Raw genomic sequence first — 22092 nt, 5'->3', positions numbered from 1 at the left:
CTTCAATCTGGAGGCACCTCCAGTACAGTACAGATACTGGAGGTTTAATTTATTTAAAAAAGTTAAATATAAGCAGATCATTTATTAGTTATTGCTGTACTGGCTACAGATATTTTTACTATGACATCTTTTTATTGTAAGTATTTTTTATTCTTCTTATAGGGCATAGGATAGTTTTACTATGTCCAGCGAGTTTGTTCGTTTCAGCCGAAAGACGTCCACCGCTGGACCAAGGCCTCCCCCAGGGTTTTCCACAAAGTCCGGTCCTACGCCGCCCGCATCCAGGCACCTCCAGCGACCTTCACCAGATCGTCGGTCCACCTAGTGGGAGGCCTGCCCACACTACGTCTTCCGGCACCACGTAGTATCCGAGTCGTAATTATGTGGCTGACCTCACTGGATAGGAATACCACGAATTTTCATATTACAAAGCTTTGCCCCGAGGAATAAACTGAAAATTCTCAGAGATTCAGAGAAGAGTACTCCTTAACTTCTACAAAACTTTACTTTTACTACTTTTTGTTCCAATCAAAATTTTGCTCAATGTTTTCATGAAAAACTTGCTCTGTTTTTCAACTCTTCGAGCTAGGTTTTGCTATCAAAAATAAAAACAAAACCATCCTAAATCTAAGATCATGATTCATATCTACGCAGAATTTATCAGACCTAACCGTAGTGTTTGGCTTCCCGCCAATTTAGCTCATATCCTTAGCGGAGAGTAAAGACAACTTAGTTCTGTAGAGGCAATTTTACGTTCCTTACGATTATTGAGTATAGAGACGAATTAACAATTTGTGACTAAGCTGGCAAGTCAGCGAATAGTGCGAATAAAGGTTCTTCAGATAATAGATTTTCTGCTTGTATGTCTACCTACTTGTCGTCAAAAAATAATTCGAAATCAACTATTGTGCATTGTTCGATTCGGTCTTATTGAAGCCAAAGACCTACCACTAGATAAGCTATTGGCGCTGGCTATCTAAAACCTTAACATTATTAATGCCATTTTAACAATATCATTTTGTTACCTAATTTACCTATTGATGGAACAGCTGACAGCTTCGCAGCGCATCTACGCCGCTCTCGTGTATAGCTAATGTCCAAACCGAAGTTCTTTTTTGTAACATAAACACAGTTAATTGTGGTTAAACTACCTATACATTTTACCTATGATCTTTTGAAAGTTCTTCGTCTTCTTTTGTTATTTTTAATTAAGTAATCACGTGTCGGTGTCTGTGGCGATAAGTGGTCTTCGTCGAAGTCAACTACCAATTTTTACGCGCCATTGAACGGTATGGCGTTTTCACAAATGAGAAATTGCCGGTCTTACCAACTTTATTATGATAAAGTATTGGCCAACTCGTAAATAATAGTTTTAGTTCGAAAATAATCATCTTATTGTTTTTTAATTTATTGTCAAGCGTTTCCAGGTTAATTTCTGAAATTGTATTACATTTCTTGGGTGGTTAACAATTGTTTTACAACACTTTTTTTTATTGTAAAAGTGTCTTTATAATGGTTTTGTGATTTCAAAAGTTGCTAAATGATTGGAATCGGCTGAATTACAGAATAAAAGCTTCAGTTTAATTTATTATAAAGAGCGGCAATAAACTTTTCATCTATTTACTTATCTAGAAAGCTGCAATACAGTCAAAAGGTCGTCAAATTTCTATAATAATAATCTTTAATATTAGATGCCTCAGTGGGCTTCGTACTCAACATCATCATCATCATTTCAGCCACAGGATGTCCACTGCTGAACATAGGCCTCCCCCAATGACTTCCACATCGCACGGTTGGTAGCGGCCTGCATCCAGTGCCTTCCTGCTACCTTTATCAGGTGGTACTGTCTATGTTCATCAGAAGAAAATGTGGATTCTAATGGTGAAAGAATGAAATTCAATTCAAACATCCAAAAATACAAATATTTCCTATTTATAATACTCGTATTAGTATAGTAACCTGAGCTACAACGAGTAGGCTCATCCTAATTGGTGTAACGCGGGCTGAGACGGATGCAAACACCTGAATTTGTTTCCACTGGACCCGGCGAGACGGACGGTCAGCAAAAACGGCTTATTGATAATGTTTTGAATCGCTTACCTTAGTGATAATGTTAGTAATCTTAGAGAGCCCTTGGGTTGATGGTCTAGTTGGTGCTGGTGTTTGTGTACACTACTTCGTAGAAGCAGTACCTATTGCAATTTATTACAGCTTATATCATCAAACTAAACCAATAGAGTAATGAACTACCAGTACCATGAGTTTACGTTAGGTGAGCTCGCTAACGCGTGCGTCGAAATATTATCTTCTATTCGTCAGAGCATTTTACAGGATCTTCGAACCAATTTACCAAAAGCAAATGGAGATCCTGCCTACACTATTCGCAACACAACGGCCAACAATCCATTTTTCCGGTTTTATTGTAATATAATTTTTAAATTTTCAATTCTGTTGCTGACGCTACCACGCCATAGGCAACAATTGTTTTTGCAGCGCTGGCTCATTTCCGCGGCCAACAAAGGCTTTTGAAAAGGGTTTGATTTGTACCAGTATTTGTACGGGTTTTATGAATTAGTAATGACGTACACTGTGCTCAACTCGAATTGTAATGAACCCAGAGCTACAACTTTGGGATTATAGGTATTGTTATGTTAGTAATAAAGTCGACTGCAATAATTCAGAACAACATAAAATTTTCAACAAAACATGCATAGTGCACACATCACTATGAAGTAACTTCATAGTCTCACTATGAGTTAGGCTGAATTACCGATGGTAACAAATTTTGCGTAATGATAGGTACTTACTTATTTTATCAAATTAATTTTAAAACTCTATTCTTTGCGTTACTAAGGCTGAGTTTATTCTAGTAAAAAAAAAAACATTTAAAACCTTATTTGTACGTAGCTAAAAAAGATGGGGAAAATTAAAGAAAACTCTTATTCAAATTCAATTTCTTAGCTTTTATTGGAATTGAACATTTTTATGATATAAACAAATTATAAACATACGGCCCCTTAAATACTACTTACTTAATGTGAAGATATACACATATCTTTCAGTCGACCCTCAGCTGTCAAACATTACAATACAGACGCTCTTTTACACTTAAATTCATCTAATTAAACTACAAAAAGGTATCACTTATACACTGCAAACTGCAGGCAGATTGTAGACAGCAGTAAGTATAACTGCAGATTACAACAATTCCGCCATTTTGCAAATTCTAACTAAAGCTATTCACTGCAGCCTGCAATCTGCAACGTTACTTATACCTTAATTTTAAATTACACAATCATTTTAAAACATTTAAGTGTTCATACAATACTCCATCAAATGCTCCCTAATTTGGAAACAGATGAATAATCATAAGACAATTTACTATAGCTACATATTGAAAAATATAACGTCTGAACACAAGAGTAGGTACTCTTATTGCTAATATTAAATTCTTATACATAATAATTGAATGAAATCAATTTTAGTGTTTGACTATTTTCACAATATAAACTTCTACGTATGTTTTCAAAAACAGTTAACGAAATAAAATTAAGTAAAACATTCATACGTTCAAGCCTTTCATTCAAATTACTGAAAAAAACATTTTTGACTGGGATCTGCTGTCAAAAATGGATCTTAATTCAAACAGATAAAACTTAAATTAAATGGAACTGTTTTTTTTACTTGTGAAAATGTTAATGAGGTCCTTACCTCTATCTTAGAATACAAATTTTCATGGCAGTGGCTCGAAGTTATCACATGATTCTGCGGTGGCCATTTCTAAGGGAAAATACATGTCAAATGAAAAAAATGTTCACCGTCAGAATTCTATGTGCAGTCCAACCTTTAAAAAGTGCCAAAATATGAAAAATACAAAATAAAGAATATAATAAAAATAATGTAATTTCGACCACCATTTATCAACCTCTTTTCCCTAAAATAATTTTACCCATTTATTTATAAAGTTTAAAATTATTTTGGTGCAGTTGTGTTAGGTACAACAAAAATAATATTCCCCTATTATTTTCTTAAAAATAGTTTATTTTAAGAAGAAATAGGCGTATACCATGAAGTGAAAAAATATTTTTATTGATTTTTTAAATTGACAATTTTTTCAATAAACCATTAAATGTTGAAAATTTTGACAGTTTTTAAATGCTTGGACATAACGAATACATATTAATTGATCCAATAATACTAGTTTAACATTATTACACTAAATTAGTTTCTGTTCATATTACAAAAACAAATCTATTAGGCTGAGTAGATTTTAAAATTCCGCTGATTCAACTAGAGGGTAACACTCTATACGAAACATTTTTACAATTATACAATACTTAGTAATTCTGTTTGGTCCAATTAACGAGAAAGGAAATCTTAAACTAATCACAATGTTATAAAATCATTTAGTTAACTACAAACCAAAATATAGAGTTAATGTCTGTGTGACTATTTTTTTTTATTAATTATGGACTGACTGAATCTAATGGTCTTATAAATGCCATTTAAAATAATAAAAAAATCGTAGAAATATCTATCAAAGTTAAAATGCAGCAACTATCACCAGTAAAATTTTAAAGCCCGTGAGAAATTAAAAAAAAATGATTAGGCCATCATGATGGATATAAATTGACGTTAATACGAGCCAACATCGTCAAAAAGTTATAGCAAACTAATTAACAAAAGTACAGTTATTTTTATAAAGTTCCAAATAAAATCAATTTATTTCGTCTCATTAAAAATTGTTCAACGTGTCAGTCGTATAAGATTCTCAAAGATTGGCTCAATCGGACGGATAACACGAAAAATAGTAAAAATATTACGATGTCTGTTTTGAAAAACACTCAAAAGTCCCATATAAGTTTTATGGGCTAACACTGGACAAGGCATTGTGTTATTAACTTCTTGATAAATTACTTTTTAATCTGTCATTGAAAGAGAAAAACAAATGCTATGAAAAGTATGTTTTCCAACACATTATAGTACCGTAAACATACCTAATAACTGACTGACTGACATTTATCACGCAATCATTGTGAAAAGTTGTCGAAAATGTGTCATACATTGGGTCACAATTGTAATGATATTTCTAGTAGCTTTAAAATACAAATCTCCCTTATCTTACCTTATTCGTGGCAGGTCATTAGATTTTTGACCCATCAACTATTTTTTAAAGCATTTAAACAAAGATAATAAAACATAAATAGATGAAAATACTCTACTTTAAGCGGCCATCGGTATTCTGGTGGAATGGATTCAGGTGGCGCGTTCTGATTGGATCGAAAACTGTCAATTATCGTTAATTTTAATGGCGGCGGCTCCCGCCATTTTGTAATGAGTTTTACAGATAGCGCCACCACGCAGATTTAAACCAAAATTATTTTAAAAAAGTGTACTTTAATTTAAGTGCAAGATGCCTTTGAATTTAAAAAAAAAAAATTTTTTAACGAAGAATAAACATTTTTGGAATGGCATTTTAGACCGTTACTGAAAACTACTCAAACTAATACCAATAAAAATGGTACATAAATACTTTATTTTAAATATTTCTTTCAGATTTATTAAACGGGTTATTATAATTGTAGATAGGTTAGTTCATACGCATACATGCATTATATTTAGATAAATTACTTAGTTTGACATTTCCAAAGGAAAGTTCATCTTACAATTCGTTGATATGCATAATTATAAGACACCTTGTATATTCGCTTATTATAATATTTTACCGTTATAAAAATTACATACCTATTTGAAAACATTATACGCTGCTTATCCGTATATAAATTACATATTTACAAGTACTTACTTAATTAGTATGTAGTATCAATTTTCTTTACAATTAAATAATAGATTGTAAGTTGACATCACAGCAAAGTCAAACAGCAAAATACTCATACTTGCTTACTTACTACATACAAGAAACTTGGACGACTTTGTATGAAAATTCAGACACTAAAATATCTTAATAACACATTAAAACGGACCATAGGAAAGTAAAAAAATAAAAATAAAAACATACTTTCAATTATCTTTTAATTCTATACGCACTGTTTACAAAAAATATTTAAAAAACACCTAGCTGCAGACAAAAGACATACAAAATCATATTGTAACAAATACAAAATATCTTAAACTAATGTCAAATCAAATTAAAATTCCATATCAGTTTAAAACGTCAGAAAATTAAGTGACATACCTATAAAATAAATTGGAAACAAAAATTAAAGCAAATAAATAAATGGTACAACTTTGTATCTGCGAAAATAACAAAAAAACAACACTTTTTAATTTAAAAAAAAGTCCGTACGAAAGTGGTTAGTAAAAAAAAGAATTTGTTATAAAATTTGTTGTTTTATTACTGTTTCGCTTCTGTTATCACTACTTAGGGCTAATAATTATCGCTTTTTAATAATGGCACTTTAATAAACAAAATCTTTCTGATGTTAAAAATGAATGGGTACAGCATTAACGTAAAAGATACGTGAAATGTCATGTGTTTACCATGCTTAGTCAAAAATATATTAAAAACAGTGAAATAAAAAAATAAAAAAATTAAGCTGCCGTCAAGTTTGACTATCGGTGACTTGTCCGAATCCCAAACTTATACTAACGAAGTCACGTCTACTTTGAAATAGTAGTTTATACAATGTCTTGGTTTAAGTTACATTAACGTTCTAGAAGTACTTTAGGCGTATTATCAACGTGTCCTAAACAACTTACAAATCAGTCGATTCTTAAAACATATTTACGCAATTTTCATTTTCCACCGTACCAATTAATACATACGCGATACAAGCGCTCTTTACAGCTCTAAAAATAATGTACCTACCTAACAATAAGTCAACATTTAGTCCTTTACAAAGCCGTACGAACAAAACAATACTTCAATATTTTGTCTGAGAGTTGTAAAAAATCCAAAGACTGTTCATTTAATAAAAAATTAATGAAAAACGCAGTCGTCAATGTATAAAATTAAGTTGGACGTAGTATGAAATGTACATACATTTTGTATGAACCTTTTCGATGTCCAGCAGAGATATCTGATCATTTTAGTACTGCATCGGAACGTTTTTACTAAATTAGTAGGATACTGGAATGCATTTTCGATGGCACATTTGACAGAAATTCAGCTATATTAGATTTGTAATACTCGGCCAGTACTAAAATGACCATACAAACGTACATACCCAAAAAACACCTGTGTAAATGGATACTAATGAATAAGAACCCTGTTGGAGTCTTTAAATGAAGAATTTCACAATCAATACTTCCCAAGTATAAAAGTAAAAAAGAAAATAAAAAATAGTTTTCCGTAAAGAGGTACGTATAACTTTTCAAGAGCTTTGGCTAATATGCCGGGCACAAAGTTTTTCTACTAATCATTTACCATGTTATCACAGGTCGTCCTAGTCCAGCGGTGGGTGATGCAGTCACGTTTCACATTCAAATTAAGGACAATAAGGCATTTCGATGCTAGTAGCACTGACACTGGGCGTTGGCCCTTATGCGAGAGTCATTAAGGTTGGTTTTTGGGTGGCTAGACTAGCCAGGCGTGGTGCTAGCACCACGACTCCTCGTGGGGTTGTCTGTCGTCGTCTGAGTCTCCGTACATATCCGCTAACTTGCGGAATCGAGGCCCGAAGGTCGAAAGGTAGTTGAATTTGAGGTCTCCGTCGTCGGTACCTAGGAAGAACGGTTTGGTTAGCAGATGATACACTACAAGGTGGTCGCTTACGTTCTAACACCATGAAAGACCAAAATACGAGTCTATTTGGTACTTTACAAGAAACGTTTATTAAAAGTTGTTTTGCCAATTTAAGCAAAAATCAATCAAAAGTCATTGAATTATTGATGATAATGTGTGTAACAGCCTATTACAGTGTAAACTCTATAACGACACATAATAAGGGACTGAGCATTTTTACTACGTTATAAAAAGTGGACGTTAAATAGAGAGACACGGTAGAGTACAAGGTAAACCAACAAAGTCAAAATATTCGGCATTATAAGGAGTTTGTCGTTAAAACGAATGACGTTATAAACACTTTACACCTTTCATTGGAATTATTTTTCTACACAATGGAAGACAACTAAACTAAATCTTTCCAACCGCTAAAATAATAGAATAAAATACTCACAACTAGCCAGCGACGACAGAGAGCCACTAGTGTTGCCGTCTCCCTCATACGCGTAGTGTCTGACGTCGTCGTACGGGTTGATGTCTGGGTCTCTGTCTAAGACGGATTTCTTGTCGTCTAGGAATCCGGAGATGTCAGGCGCCGCCCCCACCACTGTTGAAAGAGTTTGGATTAATATGTGTCAGACAACATTTACTATGATCTCTAACTGACGAGGTATATCTTGACCATCGGAGGAGGAATTTAATTTAGTGCTTCAGAAAGCTCGTCAAGTTTTGGATCGGGACAGACATGATTGATGCCATGTGGCATATAAAATTTGACATCATTGTAACAAAGTATAAGATAGTTTAAAGAAAAATAAAAAGAGAAGATATCTATCTAGATACCTTTCAGTCTACTCAAAGTGCCCAAAGGAGAGACACAAAATAAACCAGAATCATAAAATGGTAAAAAGAATTACAAAGTTAAGCTTGTGCCTACAAGAAAGGTGGTTCCAGCAGAATACAATAGTACCACCCCCACTCTTTCCTTGGATGTCTTATGGCGTGGTTCGGGGAGAAATATGTGAACCCAACCCGCAGGGAGCTTATTGTAGACCAAATCCAGACCAGCAGATCAAGCGCCGACTGTGGAACTGGATCGGCCACACTCTCCGAAGGGATCCCGATCACGTCCCCAAGCAGGCTCTGGATTGGTACCCCTCAAGGAAAACGCAAACGTGGTCGCCCCAAGCAAACTTGGCGGCGCACTGTAGCAGACGAGGCGAAGAAGATCGGCAAGACTTGGAGCGAGATCAAGACCGAACGCGATGGAGGACTGTTGTAAACGCCCTCTACCCCATCTAGGGCACATAGGACCTTAAGTCAAGTAAGTCATAACAGCGAGATTAAAAAAACTTACCAGGAGCGTGCATGAACGAAGGATCAGTATCAGGAGGGGGGCCATCATACATCTGCCTTAGCACGTGCAGGTCGTACCCCGCGTCCCCCTCGCCGCCCCCCTCGTCTTCGTAAGCGATGATGTTCTCTCTGATGTCATCTAGTTCTTTTTCTGCCCACGCGTCTGCCCGCCGTCTATGGACTACCACGGCTAGGAGGAGAACTGAAAAGAGAGGTCAGGTTAGAATGGTCTAACTTTTTTCAAAAATGGTAAAAACATAATGAGGATTGCATAAGTCTGATATTGATAAAGTCTCAACTGTAGTAATTTTAACGACGCTAACGTTTGGGCCACACACATCGCGATTACATTCGGACAACAACAGAGCGAAAAAAAGCCGTCTATGCAAAAAAAAACAGCGAAGTATACGCGAATACTTTGCCCACATACTGCCATAGCGCGAATCTTCGGGTTATCATCATTGTGTGTGGCCTATAAATAAACCAGAATCTGATCAATTTAAATACATGTTATCAACATAATTAGTAAGTTTTAGACCTACTGTAAGTTTTTTATTTGTTTCTCTGCGAACTGACTAAACACAATTGAGAACGGATTTTCTGTCATCCTGGTACCTACCTATATGATGCCAGACGACACATTTACTATTATTATTTACTACGTCTGTTAATAGAGCGAGTATAAAAGCAGCAATGAAATAGAATTTAAGCCGTCTTAGTTGCTACACCTATTTTAATAAAGCACATTATTCTAAGTACCTTTTATCCGCTTCTCTCAAGATAATATCTTACAAGAACACCTTCGCGTCGCTTCCGAAAATGCTGTCTTTACTATCAAAATTGTCTCCAAGGTAATAACAGCTCTATTGTAATATGCTTAGTGACTAGAATGGCCCCAATCCTGCTATTTTACTAAGAAAATTTCCTCAATCAAAACACGTCTTTATTCTATTATACTTACTGACTAAAATGGTGATGCAGACTAAAATGGCGACGAGGAAATTCGTGTCGATACCAAACGTGACAGCTGTGAACATGCTCTTTTGACAGCTCGGGTCTGCGTTGTGGTGGACAGACGGTGCTCCTAAGTTGTACATCTGTGGGGAAAATTTTTTAATTAGGCTTTGGATTAATTGTGACCTCTTTTTTAGAAGTAGGAATTATATTCCCACTTTCTCGTAAAGGAAAGAGGGAGAGTTCCCAACATTTGGATACATGGTTCTTTATAAGCCAGTGGGTGGGTTACAGTTTCCAACCTTTATTTCTTTGCCCCTAAGCTCCAAAATATTTTTTTAATATAGGGAGGCATATAACGTGTATGGGTTTGTTTTACTGTTGAGATACTATTTGATAAACACACTTTTTTGCAAAACATTTTACATTTCATTTGGTATCAAAAGAAAATTATAGAAAAAATTAATCAGCAATCCTTAAACACTGCATTGAGATTTATTTTTAAGATCTATAACATACTTTTTAACCTCAAACCAGATAAGTAGTAAGTAGTTCAAAAAACCCCATATATGCCGACCACACAATGGTTAAACTAAAACGCCGTAATTCGATTAGCCAGCAAAAACTACATTCCCCGAGTCAGCATCGCACCCTAATGTTTTTCCTCATAATTATTACTCACAAAATCGTTGTATGTGAAATTGCTGATGCATCCAACAAAATGCTGGTTGGTTGGTACGTGCCGCCATCCGAAATTACGCGCCAAATTTTGCAGGTCGATGCTAGCGCCGCCAAGCTGAAGTGGTCCGTTCACTGTGGACAAATCATTTATTGTATTGGAATTTTGGATTATTAGCTGAAAATTAGGTGCTTATTTAGCAGGTTAGTAAATTCATATTTCGTTTAAAGTTTCGTAGAAATGCTTTTATCGCAGAAACTTTGCTTTTATGAATTAAACTACGGAATATGGGAAACTAAAAAAGAGTAGCTAAAGTACAAAACAGTACATTTATAGGTAGGTAATTTTAGCACTTACTACTGAAATTCACTTGGAAACCTATATTCAACGAATTTGACGTACAATTTTGCAAAAAAAGCTTCAAATCTATGTCATTATTTTTTTTAAGAAGGATTTAAAACACTTACCATTAAGTATCTCTCTAGGACCAGTAGGCGCTGCAAGGCTCATACACGTCGACAGTTTGCATCGATCCACAAACATCTCTATCGAGCTGCGCATGAGCACAATCTCGATAAGATGCGGCTTCCCATCGGCCACGTGCACAACACTATTGTTCAACCTCGTCGTCCCCGATCCGTAGTTCACTAGAAGAACCGGGAATCCGTCTACCAGTTCCAGGGACATGAAATCTGTGGACAAAGAATTTGGTTACTTATCTGTGCATATTTTGGCAAAGAATTAGATTTTTTATCTATGCAGTTTAATGGTTGGGTTTTCGCAGGGACAAACTTGACCTTCACTGGTTGGGTCTTTATTGGCGGTCAAGCTGTAGATCCTGGTTACACAGGAGATGCAGAGGTGGGAATAGTTTCATTTATTTGTGCATTTCGGCAAAAAGTTTGGTTATTTATTGGTGCATTTTGGCCCTGTCATGTTTCCCAATGAGGTATTTATTGCTACTTTAAAGGATTACAGCGCGGGCGACCGCTGGCATGTAATGCTCAACGTAAATGCATCGACATCGGTTGTAAATAATGAAGGTTTTAATTCGGCGGTTTGTTTTTAATCACTGTGGAATGGATACGGTATTTTTGCAGAAATCGTTTTGCAAACTCGCACTTTACAATATCAAGATGCAAGATCATCGATGTCATCGGCTTAACATTGAGAGAAAAATAGAAATACTATGTACTAAATTAAGAACAGGATTTCAAGACCGCACTTTGAGCCCAATTTTTATGCTTTTCACGAAACTAAACGTCTCCTAACTCGTCATATTTAACAAATTACAGCTAAAAGTTTACAATTTATTTATTTTGACTCTAAATTCTGGTTTTCTACTTTTAGTCGCGCGAATTTCGCAACACAATTTTCCAATTTGCTCCAGTTTCTTTACCGTGGAACAACATTTCCTTTTTAAAACATTACATACACATAATTTTCCGGGTTCCCTCACACTGGATGCACTTTTAGTTATCCCGTAAATCAAGCTTACTTGCTTGAATTTTAGTATTCCAGTTTGAGAAAACGCTTTTAGAAACTTGCAGTACGTCAGATGAAAATGTTGTAATATAACATTTATTTACAGTTATCAGCTACTTATGATGTCTGGATGTGCGTATTGATGTTGTGACTAAGTTAGCAAGGTTTTATGTTTTTTTTATGATTTGAGAAGAAATCCCAACAATTTTGTAATCTTTTACGGTCCAAAAGCAATGAATTTTATCTTTTTATAGAGAGATAATTACGTGTTTATTTTTTGAATCCCAAGAAAAGAAACAAAAAGAGTAAAATAGCCTAAAAAGGTCCATTGTTTTACGCAGAAATGACTGGAAAAACTATTACAATAGAATTAGAAAAGCCTGTAATACCTACGTTTAACAAAAAACGCTCTGGAAAATAAAATAATTGCCCTGGATTTCTGTTGGACATTTCCAACTCTTAATTATACAAAAACGTTACGTATCGAAGTTATTATCGAATAACAGGCGTAAATAAATTATAGTTTGACACACAAGTATACTTAGTTGCTAGGGTTCCGTTAAAAAAAAATCAATAAACCTTTTAATTTAAATACCAAAGAAAAAATACACTAAATCTTAAACATACAACACCTAAAAGGCTGTCAGTTTGTCACCAATTAATAACCATCTTTATCAATTCAATTGAATTTGATTATTAATTTTTAACATCGTTCATCAACAGTCCATCGTGACCTTAAGAAAGTCACATTACCAAAATATGAAGTTCATTTGTTGCCAGCAAACAAAACCATCTTCGTAATATTATGTCAGAACACCATGGCGTGTACTATCACGCGAGGTCTATCCATAAATCATGTTCCACACGCTTGTCAGTCATTACGGGATCATTAAAAAATCATTACAGCATAGCCGTAACATTTGAAAACGACGGGCACATCAAACTACACATTTTCTCTGTAAAATAACCCCTATTTCCACCAAATAAGATACTGAAATTCAGCTGAAATTGTACTAGCAGAAGTACATTTTATAGTGTCCTATCTCTAGTGCAATGCAAACCGTGAGAGCTACTTTACTGGGAAAATTATCATGTATACGTACGGAATACTAATTGAGCGTGATTTATCGATTCACTAATGTCACGGTACTATGAAAAGTATTTCTAGAATGTTCTTTACGCAGCCATTTTGAAATGTTAAATAGCTTTGCAGAGCTTTAAATTATTTTAATAGGCTTGTATCATGCATTTAAAGTTTAAGGCGGCGAAATTGGTCTTTAAACGGCGATAGGAATGAATTATTTTTATGGGGTAGTGCTCATTACATGGCAATTATTCATCTTAAATATTTACGATTCGTTTTCATTAACTGTCTGGAAATTAATATAACGAAATTACTAATTACTGTGCTAGTACTTTTTAGGTAATAAGTATTCTTGATAGTGGGTAGATGAATAAGTAAGGTAAATAGGTAACAAAGTAAGGTAGCAAATCATTATTGAAATTTAATTTGGAATTAAGTACTCACTGCTCAAAATAAAAACGAAAGCACGCCATTGGTTATTTGAAAGTACCTACTATTGAAAAAACTGTCCTGAAAATTGCCTTCAAAGCTTGAAATTGTTGCACTATTATTCTAAAAAAACCTATGTTTTTAACTAGCAAACAAGCTGACAAGTCTAAAATAACTAAATAATTAATAGTTACAAGCTTTTCCAAACTTAACAGAGAAAATGCAATTGTAATAAAAACATTTTCCGTGACATTTCTATTATTCCTATTTCAGACGCATACGCTATGTGATGTCTAAATTACAACCATTTGCATAAAACCAAGATGGACATATGAAAATGACCTTTGTAAACAACATAATCGCGTTTTTCTTTCAAGAATTAAACCAAGCTGTGATTAAACATGCAAATAAGTAAGCTATACCCCAGTAGGGTTGCCTGGTCGTCTAATAGCCGGACAGACCAGCCAGTTTGGCCCGACATTTGGGTAAAAGCCGGACACCCTAAATTTTATTATTAAGGATTTTATGTCTTAATAATAATACGACATCTTTTTTACGTAAAAAATTGGCTTTTTATGGATAACAAGCCAGGTATTTGACCGCAATCGCACCTGGTGTTAAGTTAGATGCAGTCTAGGATGGTACTGGATGGCTTTTTTATGATTTACTTTAAAACTTTTTAAAATCTTATGAATCGTGTGTGGTGAGTCGTAAATGTAAAAAGCCTAGCAAAAACCGCCCGGTTTTTGCTAGGCTTTTAACCGGCAGCCCGGACACTGTGTAATTTGGCCACATACATTCAATCAAAAAGCTTACCTATGTCCGGCTTTAGTCGGACGCCTAGCAACCCTATTCCCGAGCCATACTATATATTACGCTGTGGCCAGCTGTTGTAACAGCATTTGACAATATAATATTTTGCTGCTATTCGCTGGTAAATGCTTTCTGCAACACGATAATTTCGGGTTAGATTTTAGCTAGTTTTATTCTAAAAAGTACCTAACAACGAAGGGGTTAATTCGAGTTAATTATGAAGAAAAAAACGTATCTACGAAGTTTAGTACGTACTTCATGTAATTCGTTTGTATTAGTCCAAAACGACGTTCAACTCCAATTAAAGTAAAAAAAAAATGGGTTAAGTTTAAATGTTAACTCTATGCTCGCATATTAACCTGTTTTATAAGTTGTTTTAATATCGAGCTTAAGTCTAAAACGCCTTTATTGATTTAAATGTAGGTAACTAAAACTTAACTTTGCAATACCCTTACAGGGTCATAAGTTGAGACTTTTATTTTAGGATCGCCACCTATGTACATGAAGCAATAAATGATTATGATTATGATTATGATTAAAAAATAAAAAGCTTACTAAACTTTGAGTTAAGGCTGTGTTACCTTATCTTCTTTCATAACGACATTTCTTAAGCAAACGAAATACGTTAATCACGACTTAATTGCCCTTTTCATCGGAATGCAAAGCTGTTTGCGCCGTGACAGATGGCGCCACTAATCGCGTTGTAATGGCCGAAATGCAACAAAGACCGCGTTTTGATTTGAGTCACACATTTTTTTCACACGTAAATTTTTAGGTGTAGAAATTGACCGCAATCTGGGACGATATTGTCCCGATGAATGCCACGCGATTATTTGCGGGACATTGGTCTCTTGGCAAATACGAGGCATCGATGTACATCATTAAGTTATTTAGTGTCTCATAGAGCGTCTACTGTAGGAGCAAGACTCTCTCTAATTTATCAGAGGAAAATCGAGGATTTAGCCTACATTGCCGACGCCGACTAGACGGTATAGGGAGGAATTTTGTTCGCATAATTATGTCTTCCTTAGTCGCTCTTTATAGTAATGTATGTACAACTATATTGATGTACCACACTGGACACCATATAAAGTATGGCCAACGAAAAGCGATACCAAATGTAAACAAACCCAATGTCATGGGTGAACCCGTCTGACTTTGGCATATTTTGGCGGGAGAACGAGACATTACGATAAATACACAAGATGGGAAGAGACAGAATATATTGTCAACTCGACAGTCGTATCGACCTTTTGTATCGCTGCTAGTTGGCCGTACTTTAGGTAAATACATAATAATATCATGTCCATTATTCTATCGCCGGAAGCATAATAATATTACTAAGAAGTGCATAATGGTAATGGTAACATTGTCTATGTTATGATTTTGGTCATACATAAGTCATAATAAACTACCTATATTCTGCACGTACCTAACTTTGATTTGTTTTAGAAACAAATATATTTTAACGTGAAATAAACATAAACAGATTTCAACTGTATTTTTAAAAGCAAACACATTTTTATTTCACCTTTTTTTAAGCGTCAACTAACAATATGTGTACACGTGTAAAGTACATATTTTTATCGTGATTTGGGTTGTAACAATTATTTGTTCGATAAATCAAACAGACGAACCATGTGACAGCTTGGGACACCGCATGATTGATTTATTTTACCATCAAAAATGGCTTAGTTTCAGGTTTGGACATTATGATGGTTATCTATACAACATAATAAGTTACAGTCTACTATAATATTAGTAATAAGTAGATAACTTTACACATAAGTTTAGATCATTCTGTCCCGATAAAAAACATACTAAGAACATCCCTAAATGATGTTGCCTTGAGTATTAAGATTTTCTTTTCAATTAATTTTCAAGGTTGCCATAATATTGCTACTTCCCGGGTTTGATAATTGTTTTTTTTTTAACATTGAAATGTTAGAAAATACAATAAAGAAGATTAATACTTCAGAAAATCCAGTCTCCATTGACCACTTTTCGCTTTGAATTTCAGAAATGGGTTGGGAGAAGAAGTAAATAAAATCGAGAGCGTATTCAAAAACAATATAGCGTTCCATGTCGACTGAGAGCCAAAGCACGAGATGCGATGCGGCGGCGGTGCGACGCCGAAGCGATGTCGCTGCATCGTCTTACATAGAAATACCTGTGGCGGGCACACGAGCGTTTACGGTGCCGCATCGCATCGTGTGCTTTGGCTCTTAGCGTCGCCGCACACGGGTTTCACACCACAGCCACAAACGCCGCCACAAGAAGCTAGAAGCGGATACAAAATGTAGCTGAAGCGCGCGACAGCCACTTGTGGCCAGTGCAGCGGTGGTCGCCGCTACTGGACGCTACTTTCACACTCATGCAGGTTCACTGAGGTAAGAGAGAGGGCGCGCGAGCGGCGAGTGTAGTGTGGCCACAAGAAGCGAGCAGCGGGCGTTTTGTAGCGTGTGGCGGCCACCGGCGTCAACCGTGTGCGGCGATTCTATATAAAATGCACGAAAACTACAGTAAAAACGCATGTGGTGGTGTTTTGTGCCTGTGTGCGGCGACTCTTATGTAGGTAAAACAGAACAACCCTAATCCAAATTTCTGGGTCTATTGTAGATTTGGTCCGGAAATAATTATTCATGTTGTTACGCCAATCTACTGTGACATGTTCATTGTTGCTGCCAACATTGTTACGTTTCCAAGAGTCGAATTCTTGCTGGTTAACGTCGTTGCCTAATGAACCCACTTGACAAATGGTTTTATTGCTCGGAGCTAGAAAACAGGGCATTTGTGTTTTGTTTACATAGTCAATTGTTGGCAGTATTGCTCAACTATTTTGTATCGTTCTGTGTTACCAATGGAGAAAACTATTTATTTATCGGCCTAGCTCGGTAATAAAGTTACACAGCTTGAAATTGCGAGGTGTTCCATTTTTTTAATAAGCTCTATGAACAATATATTTTTCATTTTATTCTTTATGTAGATCGATTAAGTTACTGATTTTCAGTCGCTCCTAATGGCAACACTTTGTAAAGTCACCCATTTTTTGTCTGTATTTTTGTGTGTGTGTTTTACAAATTACAGTCTCCATTTACGGCATTGTTGTCAAAATTACTTTAATCTTCTATTAAAATTTTTTAACTCTTGAATAAAATTATGTCTTATACAGTGTCGCGGGAGGTGCCTGGATGCGGGCGGCGCAGGGCCGGTCTTTGTGGAAATTCTTGGAGGAGGCCTTTGTCCAGCAGTGGACGTCATTCGACTGAAACGAACGAACGTAATTACCTACAGTGTATCTGTAACTGTATTTACATTATTGTTACACTGATCAAGTCGTATTCGAATGGATCATCCAATGTCGTCGTTCATATTTAAATTCTATTAACTAGGTCAGAAAGTTACATGTTTACTGCAAATATCAATTAGGTATATATTTATTTATTTGATTAACAGAGCCGTATTTAGAGAGAAATCAATGGCCTGTGAAATAGGAATAACATAAAAATACTTATAAGTATTGCCACTTCCAATATTTGAAATACAAAACTTCAAATTCCTATAAGAAGAAACTCGTTGTAAATAATATACTTTAATGTAATATTGATCATTATTACTTTCATTACATTTGTGTTAAATAACTATTACTGTCATAAAATATGCATTAGATAACATGGGTAATATAAATATAAACACCGACATTGCTTTTCAGAAGCAATGGGCTGGTGACTTATCTCATAGAATTAGCGAAAGAAAGTCCTCGAGTGGTGACCACGGACTGCAAGACACAGCGTGGATAGGCCAGATACCTGGTGGACCGATGACCACGTGCAAAAGTTTTTTTTATAAAAGCCTATTTGTAAAAAGTTAATGACTTTATTGACTTTAAGTCTGAGTTGCACTAGCTTATTTTAATCATAACCAAAGTTTTTTGTATGGAGTTCGACAAACTTTTGACGTTTGTTAAAGTTGAACTAAGATGGTGCAACCCAGCCTTAGTTTGCGGGACGACCCTGGATGCAACAGCCTACAGTTACAGTCTGTGTCAATTTACGTGAAAACCTCTGTTATGAAGGACTTCTGGAGGATTTTAAATGTCAGTAATCAGACTATACACTTTAGCCATAAAATAGCCCTTATCACAACTACATAAATACTATGTTTACTCATGAGATACACCCCCTAACTTCTCAAGTTGTTTTTCTAAGGCCAGAGCTATTTCAAAGGGGTTCGCAGAAATTAGCCCATTCCTGTGTGACTCTATTTAATGTGGACACGCCACTTAGCACGATTGGCAATTTGGCATGGACCGAGAAATATTTGCTTTCGTGGCAAAAATACACGAGAGAACTCCAAATGAATCGAATACAGTAGTCACTTTAGTAATATCTGATATTAGTAGGTATAGTATTTTCAATCGGTATCTAAACCGTTTTTTTATAACTTTAGCTAGACTTTGAGACGCTTTGGGACGTCCACCCACAAGGTAGACTGACGACATCATAAAGGTAGCAGGAAAGCGCTGGACGCAGGCCGCTACCAACCGGGCAACATGGAAAGCATTGGGGGAGGCCTATGTTCAGCAGTGGACGTCCTATGGCTGAGATGATGATGTTGATAAGACGCTTGCAATGGCGACAATGCTGCTCCATTTTCTTTACATTTTCAGGTGAATACTATAATTCTTCAGATAATTTATAAAAATCTGTATAATCTTAAGACCAATTTTGGACAGGACAAGCCACATTGCCATAGCCATTAAAATTATGAAAACCATGTTACCTATAAGAACTCTTAAGAATCTGAACACACTGAAACTACTTTTACTGTGGATAAACTAATTTGTCCATTCCAATTACAATACGATTTTCTTACATTTCTTGAAGGCCCTTTTCAGTTAAGGAATTAGGCTTGTTTATTTTATAGTTATTTTCGTTTATCCATTGTTATTTTGAGGGTGTTTATTTTCTATTGACGAAGGCACCACCAGTGATTACGCAATACGCACATTTAGTTCTGACCTTATAAATAAGTATTTCTGATTTCCAAACTATGCTTTTGTGTATTAGAAAAGTGTATGTATTTTTAGCTGTAAGTCTAAATAGCCTCAAGAATAAACCTGCCTCACCCTACGTACCACGGAATGTTTTATTTATTTAATTTCAACCTTATTTTATAAGGAGTAAAATCCAATCTGCGACTGTACTAATTGGTACATTAATACAGTCAGCGTCAAATAGTTCGTAACTCCCAACCCAAAGTAGTCAAAAAGTTCGCAACAGTCTTTCTTACAATTGGTTTATGGTTGTGTTGTCAACTACGCTTTAATTGTCACACTATTTGACGCTGACTGTGCCAAAGTAAAGTATGAACTTATACAATAAAAGTTATGAACAACACAAACTCTTGAACTTACCTTGCACATCCAACAGCGGATTGAACTTCAGAGGGCCCACGTAGAATATCAAACTGTTACTGGTGTGTGACGTCACCGTCAACGTCACGTGGCCTTCGTGGCAGGCTGGAGGGGATGAGTACATAGCCCAGCCTTCCCCGTGGAAGCCTATGGACGTTTGTTCGCAGCGGGGGCCTGTCAGGCCTTCGGGGCACTCGCATTTGTCGGCGAAAGGCGTTCCTAGGGTAAAAAAGGGTTAAATTATAATCGTTTTGTAAAAGTTAAAAGTAACTTTTCTAATTGGATTTAGGAAAAATATCAAAAATGGTATTTAAAGAAATATTTCCGAGTATCGTTTGTTTTTAAAAACCTCCCTAGTTCGGGGAAAATTTAGACGAATTCAATAGCTTTTTTGGGATTTTTCATCCAACATTTTACGTTTTGCCATTCATGGAATATTTGGCTGATATTTGAGATATTTAACAAACAAAATGAAAACAATTTTGAGCCGCGTTTTAGTTTTTATGAGAGTGGTTTTGCTCTACGTCCGATCCGAATACGTCAAAATACTCATCAAGCTTAGAAAACTAACCAGAGTAATCTGACCTAGTGCTCAAACTACCATACCTTCCTTTTACAACTGCTCCGGACCGTACTATTAAGAACGCGGATCGGATTTGGACCGTATCAGGACAATAGCTCGAAAAACATTTACGCGAAAGACACTTGCGCGAAAAGATATTTGCGCGCACAGAAGTGGCGCGAAAAGGCAAGTTCGAATGGGTTTTTGTGCTAAAAGGCCCTTGCTCTCTAAGGATGTTTTGCCTATTTTATGTTGAATTCTCGAACTTACCTCCATTCAAACACACTAAAGGCTCCTCAATATCACAGGTACACTCTGATTCCACTTTGGCCGACACTCCGACGAAACTGGTGGTGTTCGTGTAAACCGACAAAGGCACGTTGCTCTTCATCAGCACGTTTCTACACGCATCCTCGCACTGCTCCTTTTCTATGAGGCATTCGTCTATCTTCACCATGTAGATCTTAGCTTGAAGTTCTTCTTCGAGCTGGAAAGAAGAATTTACATTAACACACTTTTTCTCACTTTCTTTAGTTATAGCAAATCATCAAATCGTTTATAGTCTGGTCTTCAAAAGGGCTAGCTAAAGCCCGGTCTGTGGGCATGTAGAATTTTGTCCAATGACCTCAAGCTACCCATCCTTATCGCTCGCGCGTAATTATATTGCTGTCGCGACTGTACGACGGGCGTCCGCAGTGAGTGTGCGAGCCCGACAGCAACATAATTACGCGCGAGCGATAAGGATGGGTAGCTTGAGGTCATTGGACAAAATTCTACCTCCCTTTTGAAAACCAGTTATTTTCTACACAAATTGTTTCTTCCTCAAATGTTTCTTCTTCAAATGTCTTTCTCAAAATGAAAGGATGCATGTAATCATCTGTTGTAAGTGAGAAAGGGATATTTTGGGAAGGGTACATTTTGGGAAAGGGACATTTGAGGAAGTGACTTTTTGGGAAGTATGCATTTCGGGAAGAGGACCTTTTGAAACCGTGGGACATTATGAACCTAATAGCATTTGAGTCAAGGTTCTGACCGCAACATCTATGAATCATAGATTGAAGCTTAACCGCCAACAAAAACCCAACCAGTGAAGGTCAAATTTATCCCGGGGGACTTACTTATTTGTAACTGGTGCTACTTTTTAACAACAATGTCAATCAATACTATCGACTGTACTATAATTATTACTAACCTTCTCTTGTATCCCCACAACCATACTGTCCAACTTCTCAGGGGGGTAATAAGGTGACCCGTGGGCTGAGAACCGTACGTCCAAGTACGTGTCTTTGTTCGTCGGTTTGTTGCCGTATACAGTGAAGACGTCCACATTGTCCATGGAGGTGTTGTAGAGCTCTGAAAGACGACGGTGCAGCTTCTCCTTTTTGCTTAAACCCTGGGGAAAGAAAGAAGAATTTTAAAAATGTTATTAAATGCACCCAAAAGGGCGATGGAGTGTACGATGATCGGAGTTTCGCTGTCGATGATCAAGTTAGAAGTGATGTGAACAAACAAACCAAAGTAACCGTAAAACAGGTGGCAGTGGCAGGGATATAGCTCTAGAACTGAGGGACCCTGGCGTAGGACTCCAAATCGGAAGATTAACGATCAAGAGGTCTAAGGGTATGCGGTA

The 22092-nt window shown here is 36.1% G+C and overlaps 1 protein-coding gene across 1 annotated transcript in view; it reads right to left on the bottom strand.

Moving 5' to 3' along the window:
* Positions 1–2939: 2939 nt before the first annotated feature.
* Positions 2940–22092, bottom strand: part of LOC135081600 (DE-cadherin) — a 354060-nt gene continuing 334907 nt past the window's right edge. The window contains exons 16-24 of the mRNA XM_063976346.1: positions 21655–21855; positions 20733–20949; positions 19901–20119; positions 11141–11365; positions 10677–10807; positions 10002–10137; positions 9042–9242; positions 8139–8291; positions 2940–7683 (exon numbers count right to left, since the gene is read on the bottom strand). Of these exons, the coding sequence (XP_063832416.1) occupies positions 7559–7683; positions 8139–8291; positions 9042–9242; positions 10002–10137; positions 10677–10807; positions 11141–11365; positions 19901–20119; positions 20733–20949; positions 21655–21855 (1608 nt within the window). The 3' untranslated portion in view covers positions 2940–7558. The remainder of the gene's footprint in view (positions 7684–8138; positions 8292–9041; positions 9243–10001; positions 10138–10676; positions 10808–11140; positions 11366–19900; positions 20120–20732; positions 20950–21654; positions 21856–22092) is intronic.

This window comes from Ostrinia nubilalis, chromosome 20 (genome assembly GCF_963855985.1).
Source record: "Ostrinia nubilalis chromosome 20, ilOstNubi1.1, whole genome shotgun sequence".
In the NCBI taxonomy this organism is placed as follows: Eukaryota; Metazoa; Arthropoda; class Insecta; order Lepidoptera; family Crambidae; genus Ostrinia; species Ostrinia nubilalis.
This window is presented reverse-complemented; position numbering and strand designations above follow the sequence as displayed.